Source organism: Meles meles, chromosome 15 (genome assembly GCF_922984935.1).
Source record: "Meles meles chromosome 15, mMelMel3.1 paternal haplotype, whole genome shotgun sequence".
NCBI classification, from domain to species: Eukaryota; Metazoa; Chordata; class Mammalia; order Carnivora; family Mustelidae; genus Meles; species Meles meles.
This window is the reverse complement of record NC_060080.1, coordinates 74,389,156-74,408,734: the sequence shown is the minus strand read 5'-3', so window position 1 is coordinate 74,408,734 and position 19,579 is coordinate 74,389,156. Positions and strand designations below refer to the sequence as shown.

The 19,579-nt window shown below is 38.3% G+C and overlaps 1 protein-coding gene across 1 annotated transcript in view; it reads left to right on the top strand.

Annotated features, from left to right (window-relative positions):
- MSH2 (mutS homolog 2) overlaps window positions 1–19,579 on the top strand; it is an 80,019-nt gene that overhangs the window by 50,273 nt on the left and 10,167 nt on the right. Inside the window, exons 9-11 of the mRNA XM_045979799.1 lie at window positions 11,205–11,328; window positions 13,198–13,348; window positions 16,924–17,021. Coding sequence (XP_045835755.1) covers window positions 11,205–11,328; window positions 13,198–13,348; window positions 16,924–17,021 — 373 coding nt within the window. The remainder of the gene's footprint in view (window positions 1–11,204; window positions 11,329–13,197; window positions 13,349–16,923; window positions 17,022–19,579) is intronic.

The following is a 19,579-nucleotide window of genomic DNA, read 5'->3' as shown; positions in this document are numbered from 1 at the left end:
AATTGAGAATGTTGAAGAGTTTCTTAAAATTTATAGCCCCTATGTAAATGTACAGATCTTCTGTTGAAGACCCCATGCATCTGCCTTTTTATCTGGGTCATCACATTCATAGCCTGCCCAATAGATGTGGAGACCCTGCCTAATAGGACCTCTCTTCTCCCTCTCCCCCTCTGGGACATTAAAAGCTGTCCTCTGCAGTAAGCAGATTGTTTGCATCATACATAAGATATTAGCCACTACTATGATAATTACAAAAAGTAGCAGGATGATAAAAGGTTGGATACTTTGGCTTCATATTGTGCATTTTGATTTACTCCTTCCCCACCTTCTGGCCTACCTTCCCTCCTGTTGTGCAGTATTTTGACTGCATAGATCCACCCTTGGGATACATACTGGCAACTTAGATAAGCCAAAATGATGATGTACCAAAATGCCAGAATTGAATCTTTAAAGTGTTTTCTTTATTTGAAGCTTTTCTGCTTGTAAAGGTTAACACCTACTATTGGAACAAGTGAAACAAAATGATATGAAGAAGTATAGAGGCAAAAGTTGACCATTTTTCCCTCTTCAGATGAACAATTTTGGCAGTCTGATCTGCTTCCTCCAGCTCCATTATACTAACTTTCCTTATTGTGGGTTGATTTTTTTACTTTGATCTGAAATACTTGACACATATCTGTTAAACTAAACTATACTGTGACTGTAAATAGTAGTGTTAATTCTCAATGCTATAGAATTAGAGTGTTGTAAGATTTTGTGCCTGGGAAGAGTGGATTTTAGGAAGGCAGGCAGTGCAATTATATGGATATAGACTGGAAAAGAAGAGATTATTTGCCCAAATTTCATTGCTGTCACTTAAAATTTTAACAAACCTTGATTTCTTTCTTTCTTTCTTTCTTTTTTAATTTTACTTATTCATTTGACAGACAGAGATCACAGGTAGGCAGAGAGGCAGGCAGAGAGAGAGAAAGGGAAGCAGGCTCCCTGCTGAGCAGAGAGCCCAATGTGGGGCTCGATCCCAGGACCCTGGGATCATGACCTGAGTCGAAGGCAGAGCCTTTAACCCACTGAGCCACCCAGGTGCCCAAACCTTGATTTCTTAATCTGAAAGTAGAACATTAAGTTCTTTGTAGGGGAAGAAAAACTTTTTTTCTGTTCTCTTCTGTTCATTCTTTGGAGCTCTGCTAATTAAACTGATAAACAGATTAGCAAGAGGACAGATTTTTGAGTTCACAGAAAAATGTGAATCAAGAGGCTGTTAGAATTTGGGGCTTATATACTGTTGCTTCGGGAATAGGAGAGGAGGAAAAAGAACACTTGGGGGAAAACGACTTTTAGGAGTGATTTATGATAATTTTTACTTCCTTGATTGTGAAACTCCCTGGGAGGGAATTTACAACAACAGTTCTTTGGGGAGTTTCTGCTTTTAGGGAGATAAGAGAGTTCAGAAACAAAGTCTATTCTGGGATGCTTTCATCTTGGAGTAATTTTTATGCCACTATGACATATTCTGGACCCCTCATCAACATTAACTACTGTGTCAATAAGATATGAGTTGTGGATCCCACCCTATCCCCACTAGACTGTTTGAGGTTAAACTCAGTATCAGTTAGGACTGTTTATTTTGCACATAACTTGAACCTCAGTACACCCTGGTGTATGAAATTAGAAGTCCAGAAATAGGGTTAGCTTTAATTTAGAGTTGCTTAATCCAGCAGCTCAATGACACCATCCAAAGGACCCAGTTTCTCGATCTTTTCTCTTTGTGATTTGAATTTCAGCTTAACTCTTGCTGGTTCCTCTTTGGTCCTAGGTTGGCTGCCTATCAGTAGCAATTCATGCAACATTCCAAGGAAGAGTCCTGCAAGTTGCCTTGATGGGGGCATTTAAGTGGTGATTGTGGCCAGGGATATAGAATGATGATGGGCTTAAGACAACTAGGGCATGGTTGGTATCCCTCTGTTGGAGATAGGCAAATGAGAGAGCACTACTGGAAAGGGGGAAAAAGGGAAATGACTGTGGTGTAGACAATCAGCCATGTCTACTAAGATTCTGTCCTGCAACTAAAGGTTTTCATGTTTTATAGTGTGAGGCTATCTTTTAAATAAATATGATTCTTAGTTATGACCTGCTCTAGATTCTCTAGGGAATCAGCCTAATACAGTATCTTCTTTATTCTGTTATAAACCTTTAAACTTACCTTGGGTTATAAAGTGCATTCAACCCTTCACTGTCATTGTAGATATTTTTAATGAATTTACACATTTAAATTATATGACTCAGAACTACTTTGATAGCAATCATTTCATGTATGATTTCTGAAAGCTTTACTCATGTTTTCCAGTTGTGCACTTAGGAGCTTAAGTGACAAAGGGAGCAATAATTTACATGCATGGTTGGGTTAATTTGCCTTTTTTCCTAGGCTTAGCTTTGTATGTAATGCTTTAGGTGCTTTTGTGTCTGCTTTCCATAAATCTTATGGAAAGATTTTCTATTTCTGAAGTAAATAGAAATGTAGATCTGTGCTACCCCAGGACAAGGTTCAAAAAGGCAATGAATTTTCATCAAAAATAGTTTCAGTTAGATTGGGTGATTCAGTGCATTAAATTTTTAAAAATCTTTCTATACCGTATTTGAGCACTTTACCTTTTAATATTAGTTTTCATATACACTTATTAACTGACATTTCCTCTATTACTGGAAAAGAAGTAATATTAGATAGATCTTTACTGACAATACTGGGACAAAAAATTGAAATAGTTTTTAAAAAGCCACAGTTGCATGATCTTAATACAACTGTATCATTGTGTGAGTGTATGTAAGCTGTAAAGGTACTGTAGTATATAAATGCTTCAGTGTTTTTGTTCTTGGAAATGAAAAAGAAATACCAAAAAAAGAAGTGTTCATATTCTCCTATCTAGAATTATCTCTAAATACATGTTGACATTTTTGCTTATAGTTGTCCTTGTTTCCTATTTTTTATTTTATTTTTTTTTACTTTTTGATTAAAGTGTAGTTGGCACACTATGTTAATATTAGTTTCAGTGTACGACGTGGAAAAGTCAACATGTAATGCTATTTGCTCAATGCACTATGCTGCTATAGTACCATTGACTGTATTCCCTGAGCTGCATGTTTCATCCTTGCAACTTACTCATTCTATAATGGAAAGCAGGTGCTTCCCACTCCCCCTGCTCGTCTTGCCCTTCCTCCCATTCCCCTGCCTTCTGGCAGTTACCAGTTCTTTGTATTTATGGGTCTGTTTCTGCTTTTGTTTGTTGGTGGACCTTTAGGTTGTTTCTGACTCTTGGCTATTATGATTGGGGCTTTTATGAACAGTGATATACAAGTATTTGAGTACCTGTTTCCAGTTCTTTTAGGTATTTATTTAGGAATAGAATTGCTGGGTCATATGGTAATTTTTTTTTTTTAAGATTTTATTTATTTATTTGACAGAGAGAGAGCACAAGTAGGCAGAGAGGCAGGCAGAGAGAGGGGAGGAAGCAGGCTCCCTGCTGAGCAGAGAGCCCGATGCGGGGCTTGATCCCAGGACCCTGAGATCGTGACCTGAGCCGAGGGCAGAGGCTTAACCCACTGAGCCACCCAGGCGCCCCCATATGGAAATTTTATGTTTAACTTTTTGAGGAATTACTAGATTGTTTTTCTAAGTGTCTACACCATTTAACATTCCCACAGGCAATGTAGGAGGTTTCCAGTTTCTTCACATTGTTACTAATAATTATTCTTTTTTTTTTAAAGATTTATTTATTTTAGAGAGAAAGTGAGAGAGGTGGCACTTGTGGGGGCTTGCAGTCAGAGGGAGGGGGAGAGAAATCCTGAGCACAAAACCCAACAAAGGGCTTGATCCTAGGACCCAGAGATGATGACCTGAGTGGAAGTCAAGAGTTGGCTGCTTAACCAACTGATGAACCACCATAATTTTGGGGGGGCATTGTCTTAAAGCCAGCCTGGTGGATGTGAAGTGGTATTTCATTATGGTTTTGATTTGCATTACCCTGGTGGATAATGATGTTGGGCATGTTTTCATATGTTTGGTGGCCATTTATTAATCTGTCTTTGGAGAAATTTCTGTCCAGATTCTTTGCTTATTTTACAGTTGGGTTGTCTTTTTGTTGATGAGTTGTAAGAGTTCTGTATATATTTTGGGTACTAGACCCTTGTTCTAAGAAACACGTACTTCAGATTTTCCACTTGCCTCAAGTTGTTAATAGTAATGTTTATTATTTTTAAAAAACTTATGTGTTTGCTGATATATTCCCTGCCCCCCCTTTAAAGATTTATTTATTTATTTATTTGACAGAGAGAGAGAGAGAGATCCATTACAAGTAGGCACAGGGTTGGGAGCTCTGCCGAGCAGAGAGCCCAATGCTGGGCTCTGGGGCTCGATCCGAGGACCCTGAGATCATAACCTGAGCCGAAGGCAGAGGCCTAACCCACTGAGCCACCCAGGCACCTGTTCCTGCTTATTTTTAATACAATTTGTGCCTCCTATCCATAGTTTGTATTTTTTTAGAGACTCAGTTTGCGACTTTTTAAATCCTCTTTTGTATCTTTGCTTTTTATTTCATTAATTTCAGTTCTTATGTATATTTTTCCACCTATTTTTGTTTTTTTTTTTAACCTCTTCAGTTGAGTGCTCACTATTTTTCCAACCTTTTCTTTTTCAGTAAGCATTTAAGATTATACTTTTCTTTCTGTTGCTTTAGCTGAATGTATCTTATAAGTTTTTAAAGGTACAATTTCTTACTCAGTTGTCAGAATTTTATTCCTGTTACCATTTGTTTAGAAATATGTGTGTGTGTGCGTGCACGCACGCGCATGTGTGTATTTAATTTCTAAGCTTGCTACATCCCAGTTTCATAAATGTTCTCTGTGTACTTGAGGATCATGCGTGCTCCCTAATTTTGGTTGCAGAATTTTCTGTGTGTCCATTAGATTAGATAAAGCTTTAGTTCTGTTCACCTTGTCTGTATGCTTGCTAATTGTTGATCTGCTGAGTTATTGAGAGAAGTTTGGATTTCTTTCTATGGTTCAGTCCATTATTGCTTTGCACGTTTCTCAACACACAGCTGTATTTTTCTTTGTGGTGAACTGAGCTTTCATCATTCTTTAGAGACAGTGTCCTTAGTGATGCTTTTTGCTTTAGTTGTTGTTGTGTTTTGTTTTTGTTTTTGTTTCTGTTTTTTGGTCTGATGGTAAGAGGGCTATCCCAAAGTCCGTCTTTTTAGTTTTTTACGTGGTGTATATTTTTCCTTCCTTTGTGAGTCTTTATAGTAACAGAGCTTATAGCTGGATGTTATTTATTTTAAATTTTTACAATCTTTTTTTAAGTGACAATTCGGATTTATTTCTATCATATTACTATGTGATTCCTATTCTTCCTGGTTCCCCTTACTCATTCTGTCTTTCTTACATATCGATTGGGTTTTTAAAATTCCGTTTTCCCTTTCCTATCCTCTCCATCCTACCATACCTCCACTGGTTTGGAAATTATTCACAAATTTTTACAAAATGTGTATACATGTCTTATCAAAATCAAGTCTATCAGTATCTTCTCACTTGGCGCCCAAAATAATAGGGTCTTAAGATATCTGAGATCAGATTACATTTCTTCAATATTGGCTGGTATTTTAGTTCTGTGTTTTTTACCCCTTTAGATTTCCATTCTATATAGTCAGTGTTAAGTTTAGATTTGCCCATATGCTTACCAATTTCTTTGCTATTCATTTCTTCTTCCTGAATATTCTTCAGGAGTTCTTTTATTGGCAGTCTGTTTAGTTAGGTTTTGTTTGTTTGAAAAGGTCTATATCACCCTTGTTCTTGAAGGAGATTTTAATGGGTGTATGATTCCAGATAGTTATTTTTCCTTAGTATCTGTAAGATTGTATTATGCTGTCCTTTGGCTTGAATTATATTGTTGGGAAGTCTTGGTTCCAGGTATTGATTCCTTTTATTGCTCTGAATCCAGAATTGGACTTCTTTTTTCTATTTGGATTTGCTGTGTTTTCTTAATCAGAGAATTCATGTCTTTTATCTGTTCTGGAAAATTATCAGTCATTATCTCTTTAAATGTTGTGTTCTTCATTCTCTTCTCCTAGAACTGTGATCGGACATATGTTAGACTTTCACATTCTTTTTCTGCCATGCGTCTGTGCTGCTCTCTTTGTGATTACTTCAGATGTTCCAATTCACTGAGTGTCTCTTCAGCGCTGATATGTTTAACCAGTCCATAGGGGGTTTTTTTCAATGAATGTATTTTTTATTTATAAAAGTTATTTTGTTCATTTCTAACTCTGTCTAGTCTTTTTTTTTTTTAAGTAGCATCTTTTTCTTTGCTCATGTGTTCCATTCTCTATTACTTCAAATATATAGTTAATATTCCATATCTAAAATTTCTTGGCTTAAATCTACCCCTTGTTTCTGCTGAGTCTTTTTTTTTTTTTTTTTTGACTTTTTGTTGGTGGCTTCTTTCCTTGTCTGTTATGTATATTTAGATTATGAATTTGCATCTATCTCGGTTCTGTCTGTGCAAATCATACGTCCTCCCCCTCCCTCAGATAAAATTTGCCCTTGCCATATATCTATCCCGCAATGTAAGCCAGGAACACTTTTGTTTTTGTTGTTTTTTGTTTCTTTTTTAAAATTTTTGTGTATTTATGTAGAGAGAAAAAGCAAGAGAGTGGACAAGGGGAGCAGCAGAGGGAGAGAAATGAGCATGAAGCCTGACGCAGGGTTTGAGATCATGACCTGAGCTGACTGAGCCACCCCAGCACCCCATAAGCCAGGAACACTTTTAATTTCTCAGCCTGGAGCTTTTTTGATTTGTTGGAGCAAAGATTTAGCTGCTAAAAAAAAAAAAAAACCCAAATAAAATAATGGTGGCATAAGCAAGAATATGGTGTGAGCAGTGCGAGCAAAGCGCAGAGGCTGTCAGGATAGCCCTGCTGTCTCTGTGATCTGCCTCCTCTTTTGCTCCAGAACAGAACTCTTAGGGTATTGCCTGACAAGGTACACATCAGCTTACTACCTTATCTTTATTGCAGCGAGTGGGAGAAGACAAAAGGGAAAGAGGAGGGTACATTATGGAAATGGTACACAGCATTTCTGCTCATTGTTCTCTTGGCCAGAATTTAGTCCTGTCCCCACACCTAGCTTCAAGGGAAGCTGAGATGGAGTCTTTGTTCTTAGTAGTTATGTATCCTGTGAGAAGTGGTCAGATCTATTTCTCCTTATAAAGGAAAGGATAGTAGAAATGGCAGCAATCAGCAGGCTTTTCCACTGCCAACAAAAATAGACATTTGAAATCCCAACCCCAGTGAAAGCCGACTTTTTGTCAGGAAGGAAATTTTGTCTTTTCCTTCCCTTTCTTAGGGACTCAGCCTGATAGAGGATTTTTTTTTTTTTTTTTTTAAGGTTTATTTATTTATTTATTTATTTGAGAGAATGGGTGCAAGCACGGGGCAAGAAAGGGCAGAGGGAGGGAGAGATGTAGATTCCTCGCTGAGCATGGAGCCCCACAGCCTGGGGCCCAGATGGGGATCTTGACCTGGACCCAAAACCAGGAGTCAGATGCTTAACCTACTGAACCATCCATGTGCCCCCTACAGATGGCTATTAAAAATGATCCTTGTGACCTGGCTTTATGCTGTCAACCCTTTACTTTGCAGGGGCTCTGACCTCTAGTCTTTTTTTGTTTTGTTTTGTTTTTTTTAAACTCAACTGTGCATTTATTTGAAAAAAATGCTTATAATATTTAGTATTTGTACTACAGGTAATTTGATCCAGTTGTATCTTTTTCTCTTCTTTGGTGTATTGTGTTTATTCTTACTTAAATGACCTAATTTCCTTTCTTTGTTCTTTTACCTTGTTTCTTTTTTTTTTTTTTTAAGATTTTATTTATTTATTTGACAGAGAGAGATCACAAGTAGATAGAGAGGCAGGCAGAGAGAGAGAGAGAGAGAGAGGGAAGCAGGCTCCCCGCTGAGCAGAGAGCCCGACGCGGGACTCGATCCCAGGACCCCGAGATCATGACCTGAGCCGAAGGCAGCGGCTTAACCCACTGAGCCACCCAGGCGCCCCTTTTACCTTGTTTCTTAATTTCATTATCCCATTTTGGAGTTCTGAGCCTGGATTTCTTTTTCTCCATCTCCTGTGTGTAGTCTGATGTAATGAGTGTGTGTGTGTCTCTGGTGATAGGTGGGTGATGTTGTTGGACAGACAACTAGAGGTCATTCCCCCTCCTGAGAATGGAAAATGGAAGGATACCAGTTCTGCTTTCTTCTCCAGATTTAGATTATTAGTGAGTATTCTCAGGGTTTTGTTGGTTCACCAGAAGACTTTTGGAAGATGGGGCAAGGCTAGGAGCTTGACATGACTCTGCCTCTCTTAAGTTCACTGGAAGAGGCAAATTCTTCAGCAGTGTCAGCCCACCAGTGTAGCATTATTTTTCCTTGAAATTATTGTAAGTCTTAGTTGTTTTTTCTACATCATCTTCACTGTCTGTTTGAACCAAATGTGTAATATTAATGATGTATCATTGTGCAGCTGTTTATCATTTGTGGGTTTTGCTATAACAGATAAATCTGCAATTCATCCCTGTGTTGTTTTGCATCTGTTGCATTATTCCTAAGGTTGAATTCCTGGGAGTAGAATTGCTGTGTCAAAGAGTATAACAAATATCTCTGAATCTTGTCTCTTACTGCCTCTTTTTTTAAGGTTATAACAACTTAGATTCTCACCAGAAATGAATGAGTATACTAATTTCACTGTAGCCTCATTAGTATCTGGTGGTAGGATTTCTTTTCCTTTAAAAAAAAAACTGTAGAATAATATCTTCAGTTACTTAAATATTCTTATCTTTTATTGTTGAGCTTTAACATTTTCCTGTGGGTTAGTTTACTACTTATTTTCTCTTCTGTGAATTGTGTGTTTTTATATTGGTCTATTTAACGACCTTGATATTTATCAGATACTTGCAAACCAAGTTCCTTTATAAAGAAAAAGTTGATCTTTCCTTTTTACATTTTGTACAGCTATTTTTACAGATCTTTTTGTATTTTTTTCAATTAGGTTTATTCAAAAATTTGTATTTTAGTATGATGAAATCTCTTGTCGGTTTAAATTTAGAAAGTTAGGGGCTCAGTGGGTTAAAGCCTCTGCCTTAAGCTCGGGTCATGATCCCAGGGTTCTGGGATTGAGCCCTGAGTCGGCCTCTCTGCTCAGCAGGGAGCCTACTTCCTCATCTCTCTCTGCCTGCCTCTCTGCCTACTTGCGATCTCTGTCTGTCAAATAAATAAATAAAATCTTTAAGAAAATAAATTTAGAAAGTTATTTGATAAATATTTTATTCTTTTTTTTCTTGCTAACTTTTTGTAATTTTAATTCTTTATTCTTGTGTTTGGTATGTGAAGAAGGTATGCTCTGAATAAGTGGGGAGTAATTGGAAAGAGATCTTATTCATCCCATTTATAAAGTTTTTAAAAAATCTCCCTGTCTTAGAAAACTGACTCTCCTATATTGTGCTTTTCTACGTAATTATTTTTAGTAGGTTTTTGTTTGTTTGTTTTATTTTGTTCTGTTTTTAAGTGGGCTCCACACACAACGTGGAGCTTTAACTTAATCCCTGAGAGAAGAGTTGCTTGCTTTGCGACATTTGGGCTTCCCTCCCCTAATTCTTTTTTTTTTTAATTTTTATTTTTGCCCCCTAATTCTTTTTAATAGTTCTTATTGTCTGTAAGGATATTCTGCATTCTTTTTTAAAAGGTATTCTTTCCTAATTTTGTCTAAGTTTTAATTGTTTTATTTCAAAAAGGGGATTCCTATTGGATAGTCTCTTAAGAATGAGTAGATGTTATATTTGGTTTGGTTTTCTCTTTTCATAGTTTACCTTTTTGCTTACCAGTTGTTTTCAATATTGCAGTAAGCGGTTATTTTTAATAAAAGTCCTAAGTAGTTGGGGTGCCTGGATGACTCAGTCGATTAAGTGTCTGCCTTCGGCTCAGGTCATGATCCTGGGATAGAGTTCCACACCAGATTCCTTGTTCAGTGGAGAGCCTGCTTCTCCCTCTCCCTCCGTCTGCCACTCCACCTGCCTGTGCGCTCGCGCGATCTCTCTCTCTCTGTCAAATGGATAAATAACCTATCTTTAAAAAACAAAGTCCTAAATAGTTAAGACTTTGTTTCTAGGGGCATCTGGATGGCTCAGTCAGTTAAGCATCTGCTTTCGGCTCAGGTCATGATCCCAGGGTTCTAGAATGGAGCCCCACATTAGGCTCCCTGCTGAGCAGGGAGTCTGCCTCACCCTCTCCCTCTTCCTCTGCCTCCTCTCCCCTGCTCAAGCTTTGTGTGTGTGTGTCTCTCTCAAATAAAGAAATAAAATCTTTTTTTAAAAAAAGTAAGACTTTGTTTCTAAATATTTTGTGTGTACATTTGCCATTGTAAGTGAAATCTTTCATTATGATTTTTTTATGACTCTTAGAAAGAATTTAGGGACGCCTTTAAGAGAGAATATTTTTTAAGATTTTACTTATTTTAGTAGAACAAGCCAGAGAGCAGGAGCAGGAGGAGAGGCAGACGGGGGGAGAGAGAGAATCCCAAGCAGACTTCATTGTGAGCACAGAGCATGACGCCAGGCTTGATCCCAAGATCCTGCAATCGTGACCTAAGCCGAAATCAGGAGTCAGACACTCAGATGACTGAACTACCCAGGCTCTTCCCACCCCCCCCACACCACCCTGAAAGATTTTGATCAACTTTCAGTTTGAATAAATGAAATTCTGTAGCTTTTTAATTAATTAATTTTAATTTTGAGTTTCCTAAGATGGATCCTTTAGTTTAGGTAAAAACTACACATTTTGTTATAGGCTATGAACATTGAACATTCTGTTCAGGAAGAACGTATTAAACATTGTTTAGGGGGAAGTGTAAATAAAAATACTGAATACTACTAGTGACGTAAGCTCTGCATCTTTTTCATCTAAGTAATTTTTGGGTGTCTAGAGCTCTAAGCTCCTTATAGACAGAATTTTACATCTAATAAATGCAAACTCCTTAATGGCAGAGTAAGTTAAAACATAAGTTTAACTCAAAATACAAGTGAAATTTAAATGAAGAAAAGAAAACACAATGTTATTTCCATCTTTACCCATCATTTGTAAAATTTAGCTATTCTTTGTTCTGTCTAGGTGGAAAACCATGAATTCCTTGTGAAACCTTCATTTGATCCCAATCTGAGTGAATTAAGAGAAATAATGGATGACTTGGAAAAGAAGATGCAGTCAACATTAGTAAGTGCGGCAAGAGATCTAGGTAAGAAGGCCTCATTGGTGGTTTGAATAATTCTTTTGTCTGTATAGTGTCCCCACTGGTGCCAGAATTACTTGCCTAGAAGACACAGTGGATCATGCCACTTCTTGCTTGAAGTGCCAGGCCTTTTTTCTACAGAATAAAATTATAGATACTTCCAAGTTGAGATATAGGATGCATTGCATTTGGAGCCTCACCCTCTTCCAGATTTTTCTCTCACTAACTTTCCAACCCCAGGATAATCCCACATTCCTGCCAGACTAATCAACCAAGAGGCCCTTGCATCATTTCCTTGAAATAGGATCTGTATTAAACATCACCTCCTCTGTAAGCGTCATTCTACTAGTTCATTGATTTGGCTTTGGTATTCGTAAGCATGTCAGTAACATCAGCTTTTTTAAAATGTCTGCCTTCCATACTAGTTTCTGTTTTGTTTTGTGAGAGAGAGCGCATGTGTAAGTTTGGGGAGGGGAAGAGGGAGAAGGAGAGAGAAAAATCTTTTTTTTAAGATTTTATTTGTTTATTTAACAGAGAGAGATCACAAGTAGGCAGAGAATCAGGCAGAGAGAGGGGGAAGCAGGCTCCCTGCCGAGCAAAGAGCCCTATGTGGGGCTTGATCCCAGGACTCTGGGACCACGACCCGAGCCAAAAGCAGAGGCCTTAACCCACTGAGCCACCCAGGCGCCCCAGGAGAGAGAAAATCTTAAGCAGGCTCCTTCTCACCCAGTGTAGAGCTCAGCATGGGGCTTTATCTCAGGACCCTGAGATCATGACTTGAGCCAAAATCCAGAGTCTGATGCTTAAGCAACTAAGCAACCCAAGTCCCCCATACTAGATTGTTAATTCCCCAATTAGTCTCATATTATTCACACTAATTTGTTCTGAGTTTATGAACCTTTTTGTTTGAGCATCTCTCATATGTATGTTGAATGAATAAATATAGCTTAGCATATTAGTAGAACCCTCAGGCAGTAATTCTTAATAAATTTCTGGAGAATCTGATGCATCCTCTTCCCAGAAATATGTCCATACCTACATATACAGAAAATTTTGCAAATAGTTATCATGGAGAATCCATATATGGACTAACCAGGTAAAGAATCTTTGCCTTTATTTACTCTTCTCATTTCATAGCTGTTTCTACGTTCTTTCTATGATCTCTTCCCTCCCTAGCCTAGTGAAGTCTGTCTTTATTGTTTGCTACTACTAATATTTGATCGCCATGCTTTAGCAATTAAATTTGTATATATGGTCTCTCTCTTCTGATTTGTAGTCTAAAGATCACATTGATGAATATGAGAGTGGGGACAGACTTAGAAAAACTCAAAAATCTTAGGTAAATAAAATCCAGGTGATTGATCATTGCTCATTTTTTGAAATTTCCTACATTTAACAGAAACTGTGTGTCCTGGTTTTATAGTTTCATTGTGAGAGACTTAAGGTTTTTTTTTTTTGAGACTTAAGTTTTTGTTTGGAAAGTGTGCTTATTTTAATCCTACTCTGTGTTAGTTCCAGAGAAGTGCTTCAGTGAAATAAAGAATCATGGTGCAGAGCTCCTCAGAGTCAGGGGCCATATGGTGTGCATCCCTGTGGACATAGCCTACGGCGGTGCTCTGTAGCCTTGGGATGGCCGTATCCGGAAAGCACTTGCACGTCAGAAGCTACCATTAATACAGAGTTCAAGGATTTTATAGATAGCCTTCATTCATGTCGTTTTTAAGTGAAGTAAAGTTTGAATAGTTCCCGGTTAGGTCATCATAGTAATTTCCACTGTGCTGTCTTGTAGTAAGAGTTAATTATTTTAAACATTTACATTGGAAGATGGCTGTAGGCATCCATGACATGCTTTGTCTTTATTTCCATATCATGAAGGTTTGGATCCTGGCAAACAGATTAAACTGGATTCCAATGCACAGTTTGGTTATTACTTTCGTGTAACATGTAAGGAAGAAAAAGTCCTTCGTAACAATAAAAACTTCAGTACGGTGGACATTCAGAAGAATGGTGTTAAATTTACCAACAGGTTTGTATGCCTACATTATTTTGTTAAGCCTTCAGTAGGTCCATGGAACTAAATTATTCTCTGATGAGACATGAATGTTTTATGTTAAGGAAGTTTTACCTTACTTATTGATAGGAGGTATCAGGTGAGAATGAAGCTTTAATTTCTTCTAAGAGCCTCATCACGTGTTCCAACACACCTTATTATAAATAACTCCTCTTTTCATCATTGACTGAAGGGACAGTTTGGGTCTTTTTTTGTTTGTTTGTTTTATTTTTATAGATTTTATTTATTTGAGAGCACAAGCAGCGGGGTGAGTGTGGAGAGGGAGAAGCAGGCCCCCTACCAAGCAGGGAGCCTGACATGGGACCTTGATCCCAGAATCCTGGAATCATGACCTGACCTGAAGGCAGATGCTTAACAGACTGAGCCATCCAGGTGCCCCCTTTCGGTCTGTTTTTAAGATTGTTCTTTCATGGGGCACTTGGGTGGCTCAATTGGTTAAGCAGCTGCCTTCCACTCATTTCATAAATGATCACAGGGTCCTGGGATTGAGTCAGGCTCTCTGCTCAGCAGGGAATCTGCTTCTGCCTCTCTCTCTGCCCCTTCTCCAGCTTGTGCCTTACTGTCTGTCTCTCAAATAAAATTTTAAAAAAATAAAAAACTGTTCTTTCATGGGGTGCCTGGATGACTCAGGGGGTGAGTATCTGGCTCTTGATTTTGGCTCAGATCATGATCCCAGGGTCATGAGATCAAGCCCCCAGTCAGGATTCCCACTCATCAGGGAGTCTGCTTGATATTCTTCTCTCTCTCCTCCTCTTCCCCTCCCCACTCACTGTCTCAAATAAATTTTTAAAAAAATAAAAAGAAAGATTGTTCTTGGGCACCTGGGTGGGCCAGTTGGTTAAGTGTCTGCATTTGGCTCAGATCATGATCCCAGGGTGCTGGGATCAAGTCCTGCATTGAGCTCCTTGTTCAGTGGGGAGCCTGCTTCTCCCTCTGCCTGCCACTCCCCCTGCTTGTGTGTGCTCTCTCTCTATCAAATATAAATAAATAAAATCATTTTAAAAAATTTAAAAAAAGATTGTTCTTTCACATATCTGTCTCACCATTCTTTTGTCAGTATGAGACTGTGTTATAGTTTATATTACACTTCCATATCTATTAACATTAGTTCCCCATCATATCTCTGGTTTATAATTATTTTCCCATTTGCTTTTTCTAAGAAGGCTTTTTAAAAAAATTTATTTATTTATTTTTAAAGATTTTATTTATTTGATAGAGATTACAAGTAGTCAGAGAGGCAGTCAGAGAGAGAGGAGGAAGCAGGTTCCCTGCTGAGCAGAGAGCCTGATGTGGGGCTGGATCCCAGGACCCTGAGACCATGACCTTAGCCAAAGGCAGAGGCCTTAACCCAGTGAGCCACCCAGGTGCCCCCTAAGAAGGCTTTGATACCATTTATCAATTTTAAAAATTCTTGTATATCAGTTGGATATATAAATTAGGATAGGGAGATGCCTGCCAGCTTTAGTGAGGCCACTTACTAGATTATTGCTTTTTCAAAATCCTGTTTCATGTTGAAAAAGATTTTACAAGTTTTTCTTTTCCCTTACTGATGTTAGAAAGTTTCTTAAATAAATTATTTATAGGTGAAAGAAGAATTATTTTGAAATAATGTTCTATGATGTGGGGTGGGGACATTAATCTTTTTCCTTCTGTACTCTATTAGAATTTATGGGAGGCCTTACATCCACCCATCCTGAGTATACCCAGTACTTTACTGGTAGTTTTGTGTATATGATCCCCTTTATCCATTTATTCAGCGAGTATTTTGAGTGTTTATTATGTGCAGTCATTAATTTCTGGATGTTCAGACACCCCAGGAATGAAAACAATGTTTGGTTTGTTTCTTGTAACAATTCTGAGGTAAACAGGTTTATTTTTCATTATTTAGATGAAGAGGCTGAAACTCCCCATTCCCCAGGATTAGATAACTAGTAACATTCAATACTAAGAGCTAGATCTCCTATTGTCCAACTTAGTAGTAGTTGTCTTTCTAACAAACTATATCCCTGGTCCAAACTGTATTCAATAATGGCTTAGCTAAGACAGAACTTTTGGGGTATTATAACCATCTTTGAATCACCATGGGTCAGTTATAAGTAAATGAGATTGAGTTGAATGACCGCATTTAATCTAAAAGTTGAAGAAGATTCATTTATTAATTCATTTTTGTCTGCAAATTAAATCCTTGCTCTGTTTCTGATTCTTTGATCATATAATTTTCCTGCTTTAAAACTGCCAGTATCTGTCATCCAGAAAAGGCTGCAGTCTTTATTGTAACCTGCAGGGTCTGGTCCCCTCCCCATCCACTTTCATCTCTTGTTTGCTCCTCTCTCACACTGTGGTCTCATTTTTACAATGTCTTTGCCTCTTGCTTGACTTCCTTTAATTCCTTCTGTTTGCCTGTTTGCTAGTAGTCTTTGCTACTGCTGCTGCTGCCGCTTGCCCATGCACTGTTCTGAGCTGTAATATATGTGTTATGCCATCAGCCAATCCATTAAGTTGACAATTGTTGCCTTGGTCAGTGCCTTCCTCCATCTAGTGAATGTGTCTCTTCTCTGTGCCCCCATCTTGTCTTTTTATTTCATTCCCTTCCTTTGGCATCCATGAATATTTTTCCTTTACTTTATTCTTGTCCTTCCTCATTTTTTTTAAAGATTTTATTTATTTATTTAACAGACAGAGATCACAAGTAGGCAGAGAGGCAGGTAGAGAGAGTGGGGGAAGCAAGCTCCCCTCTGAGCAGAGAAGCCCGATGCGGGCCTCGATCCCAGGACCCTGAGATCATGCCCCAAGCCGAAGGCAGAGGCTCAACCCACTGAGCCACCCAGGTGCCCCCTTCCTCATTTTTTATTTCAACCTATAGTTTTCATTTTTTTCTTTACTCAGTAAGAGTTGGTTTTCAAAACATTTTCTTACTTCAACAACCTTCAGTATCAAAAGCAGCTATATACTACGGTAAGGAGAGAAACTGTGGTGTGTGTATAAATTTGGAAAGGGGGGATGGGGACCCCGGGTGGCTCAGTTGGTTAAGCATCTGCCTTTGGCTTGGGTCATGATCCCAGGGTCCTGGGATTAGGCCCTCCATTGGACTCCCTGCTCAGCGGGGAGCCTGCTTCTCCCTCTGCCTGCCATTTCTTCTGCTTGTTCTCTCTCTCTCTCTCTCTCTTTCTCTCACAAACAAATAAATAAAATCCTTAAAAGGTGGGGGGGGTGGTAGATGGCCTTTATCTGAAATGAGGATGAAGACTTAATTCCATTTAAACATTTTAGAAAAGGTCAGATCAATACTCAGAGGAATAAATGTTACAGCAAAAATTGTACTAATAGGCTCTTTCAAACAGCCTAAATGTTAATACACTGAATTTATCCACATCTGTCCCTAATGAGTTGCCCATTTTCTACTCACATTTTCATTTTAATTATTGTTTTGATGCTTTATAGGATAGATGCTCTGGATATATTTTATGTAGAACATATTACTTCAGTAGATGTTTTGATATTTTTAATAATGTGATTATCTTGACTTGCAGTAAACTGACCTCTCTCAATGAAGAGTATACCAAAAATAAAACTGAGTACGAGGAAGCACAGGATGCCATTGTTAAAGAAATTGTCAATATTTCTTCAGGTAAATTTAACAGAACCAATGCATCAAGTGTTATAATATAACCTGGTTTTTAGTAATAGAAAAGGTACCGGTATGTTTCAAGAGTGGCTTTTTAAAAAAGATGTTAACACACTGTGTATTATGTTAGGCTACCTATAAAATAATGTGTGCTGTATTGTGGTGGGAAAAGTAACTGGAAATAACTCTTACATAGAAAGATAAGCTAGTGCAGGCTAAGGAGTGGGAATACCCTGAGAAACAGACCCATATAAAAGCACAAAATTTATTGTAGTTGTAACAAGGAAAAGAAACACCAACGACTTGAAGGCACTAGTAATTTTAGATTATTTTTGGGCTCATGCTCTAAGTTTTGGAAATAAATATCACTGAAAAACAAATAGGAAATTATACATGAAGCAAGCCTTTTCGAGTTCTATATACCATTTTATAGATTTTCAGAGTTCCTTCTGGAGGACACTGTTTGAGAAGATTGCATCGCTTAACACTGTGGTGTTGCCCTTGACACAGAATGAATATGTTTAGCACAAGGTGGGGCTGATGTGTTAAACTGGAAGGTTTTGCCTGTCATCACATGTATATTGACTATAACTTTTTTTTTTTAAGAGTTTATTTATTCATTTGACAGACAGAGATCACAAGTAGGCAGAGAGAGAGGAAGGGAAGCAGGCTCCCCGCTGAGCAAAGAGCCCAATGTGGGGCTGGATCCCAGGACCCTGAGATCATGACCCGAGCCGAAGGCAGAGGCTTAACCCACTGAGCCACACAGGCACCCCTATTGACTATAACTTTTTTTTTTTTTTCATTTTATTTATTTTTTCAGTGTAACAGTATTCATTCTTTTTGCACAACACCCAGTGCTCCATGCAAAACGTGCCCTCCCCATTACCCACCACCTGTTCCCCCAACCTCCCACCCCTGACCCTTCAAAACCCTCAGGTTGCCCCAACCTCCCACCCCTGACCCTTCAAAACCCTCAGGTTGTTTTTCAGAGTACATAGTCTCTTATGGTTCGCCTCCCCTCCCCAATGTCCATAGCCCGCTCCCCCTCTCCCAATCCATAAATGACTCTTAATCTCACAAAACAAACTGGGGGTTGCTGGGGGGAGGTGGGATTGACTATAACTTTTATTGTGCCTTCCAAAAATACACCAATGAACTATTTCAACCAAGTGATCAAAGTTGACATAATCAGTAATAGAACAAATGACTTTTATTTGCATCTTGATGTGATGTGGAGGGAAGAACACAGTATTGTCCATGTGGTATTCTTGACTAAAATGTTTAACCTGATTGTTAACAAGAAGGGAAATGGAGATAAATTTAGATTGTGGGACATTCTTTTTAAGGCTTGTACTCTTTAAAAATGTCTGTGTCATGGTAGCAAAAACGGAATGGCCGTGATCTGTTCTAGATTATAGGAGACTTAAGGAGACACAACAAGCGGATCAGTAGATGGTCCTGAAATGATCCAGGTCTAGTAGTTGGGGGTGGGAAAAAGCTATCAGGGACACTCAGGACAAATTGGTGAAGTTTGATAAGAGATAACATGACATTGGTGTCCTATTTCTTGGGGTGTGTATTGTAAGTAGGAGGATGTCCTCATTTCCGAGGTATTCATGCATTTAAAAACTATGTGCTTGTATAATTCTGTGAATTAATTATTTTACTATTACGAATTTTATAGTAAAATAAACATAAAACTTAAAGGTTGGTGTTTTGTTTTTTATTTGTGAGAACGTGAGTGGGATAGGGAGAGGGAGAAGCAGGACTCCCACTGAGCAGGGAGCCTGATAGGGGGGTTCATCCCAGGACCAAAGTGGGAGTCTTCCTCAAAAAGAAATAGTATCAACTCAGATTCATCAGGCACCTTCTAGGTTAGAGGTGCTAGCTTCAGACATTTAAATGGAGGGTGTTTTGTATTTAGAGTTACCTTGAATTTATTCATTCATTTATTTATTTATTTTAGTTTTATTTGTTTATTTGGAGTGAGAATAATAGCAGGGGAGAGGGGCAAAGAGAGAGGGAGCAGACTCCCCGCTGAGCAGGGAGCCCAGTACGGGGCTCTATCCCAGGACCCCAGGGTCATGACCTGAGCATATCGTAACTGACTAAGCCACCCAGGTGCCCCTAGAGTTACCTTGAATTTAAATGAAATCTTTTCTTGGTCTAATATACACATTATCTGTATTTAAAAATATAATGGATCATTTCTGTGGTTCTTTATCTTGCTATTAAACCAGAATAGGTGATGCTGTTAAGAGCCAGGTGATATGAATACCTTAAGAGGCATCAGTTTTTCTTTTTTTAAAGTAGTTACAGTAAGTACTCCATTAATGTTTAAGCAATTCTTGCAGATTCTTGTTCCTACATGAAAGGGTGGTGTGAACCATTCTTTTCCTTTTTTTTTTTTTTTTTTTCTTTTTAAAAGAACACCTGTTAGATAAAACAGGAATAAATTGGAAGTGGTGAAACAGTAAGAGAATTATTTGTATGCAGCCATTCATAAGTTAATTTGTATTTGTAAAACATTTTATCACTTTTATGGGGAGCAGGGGAAT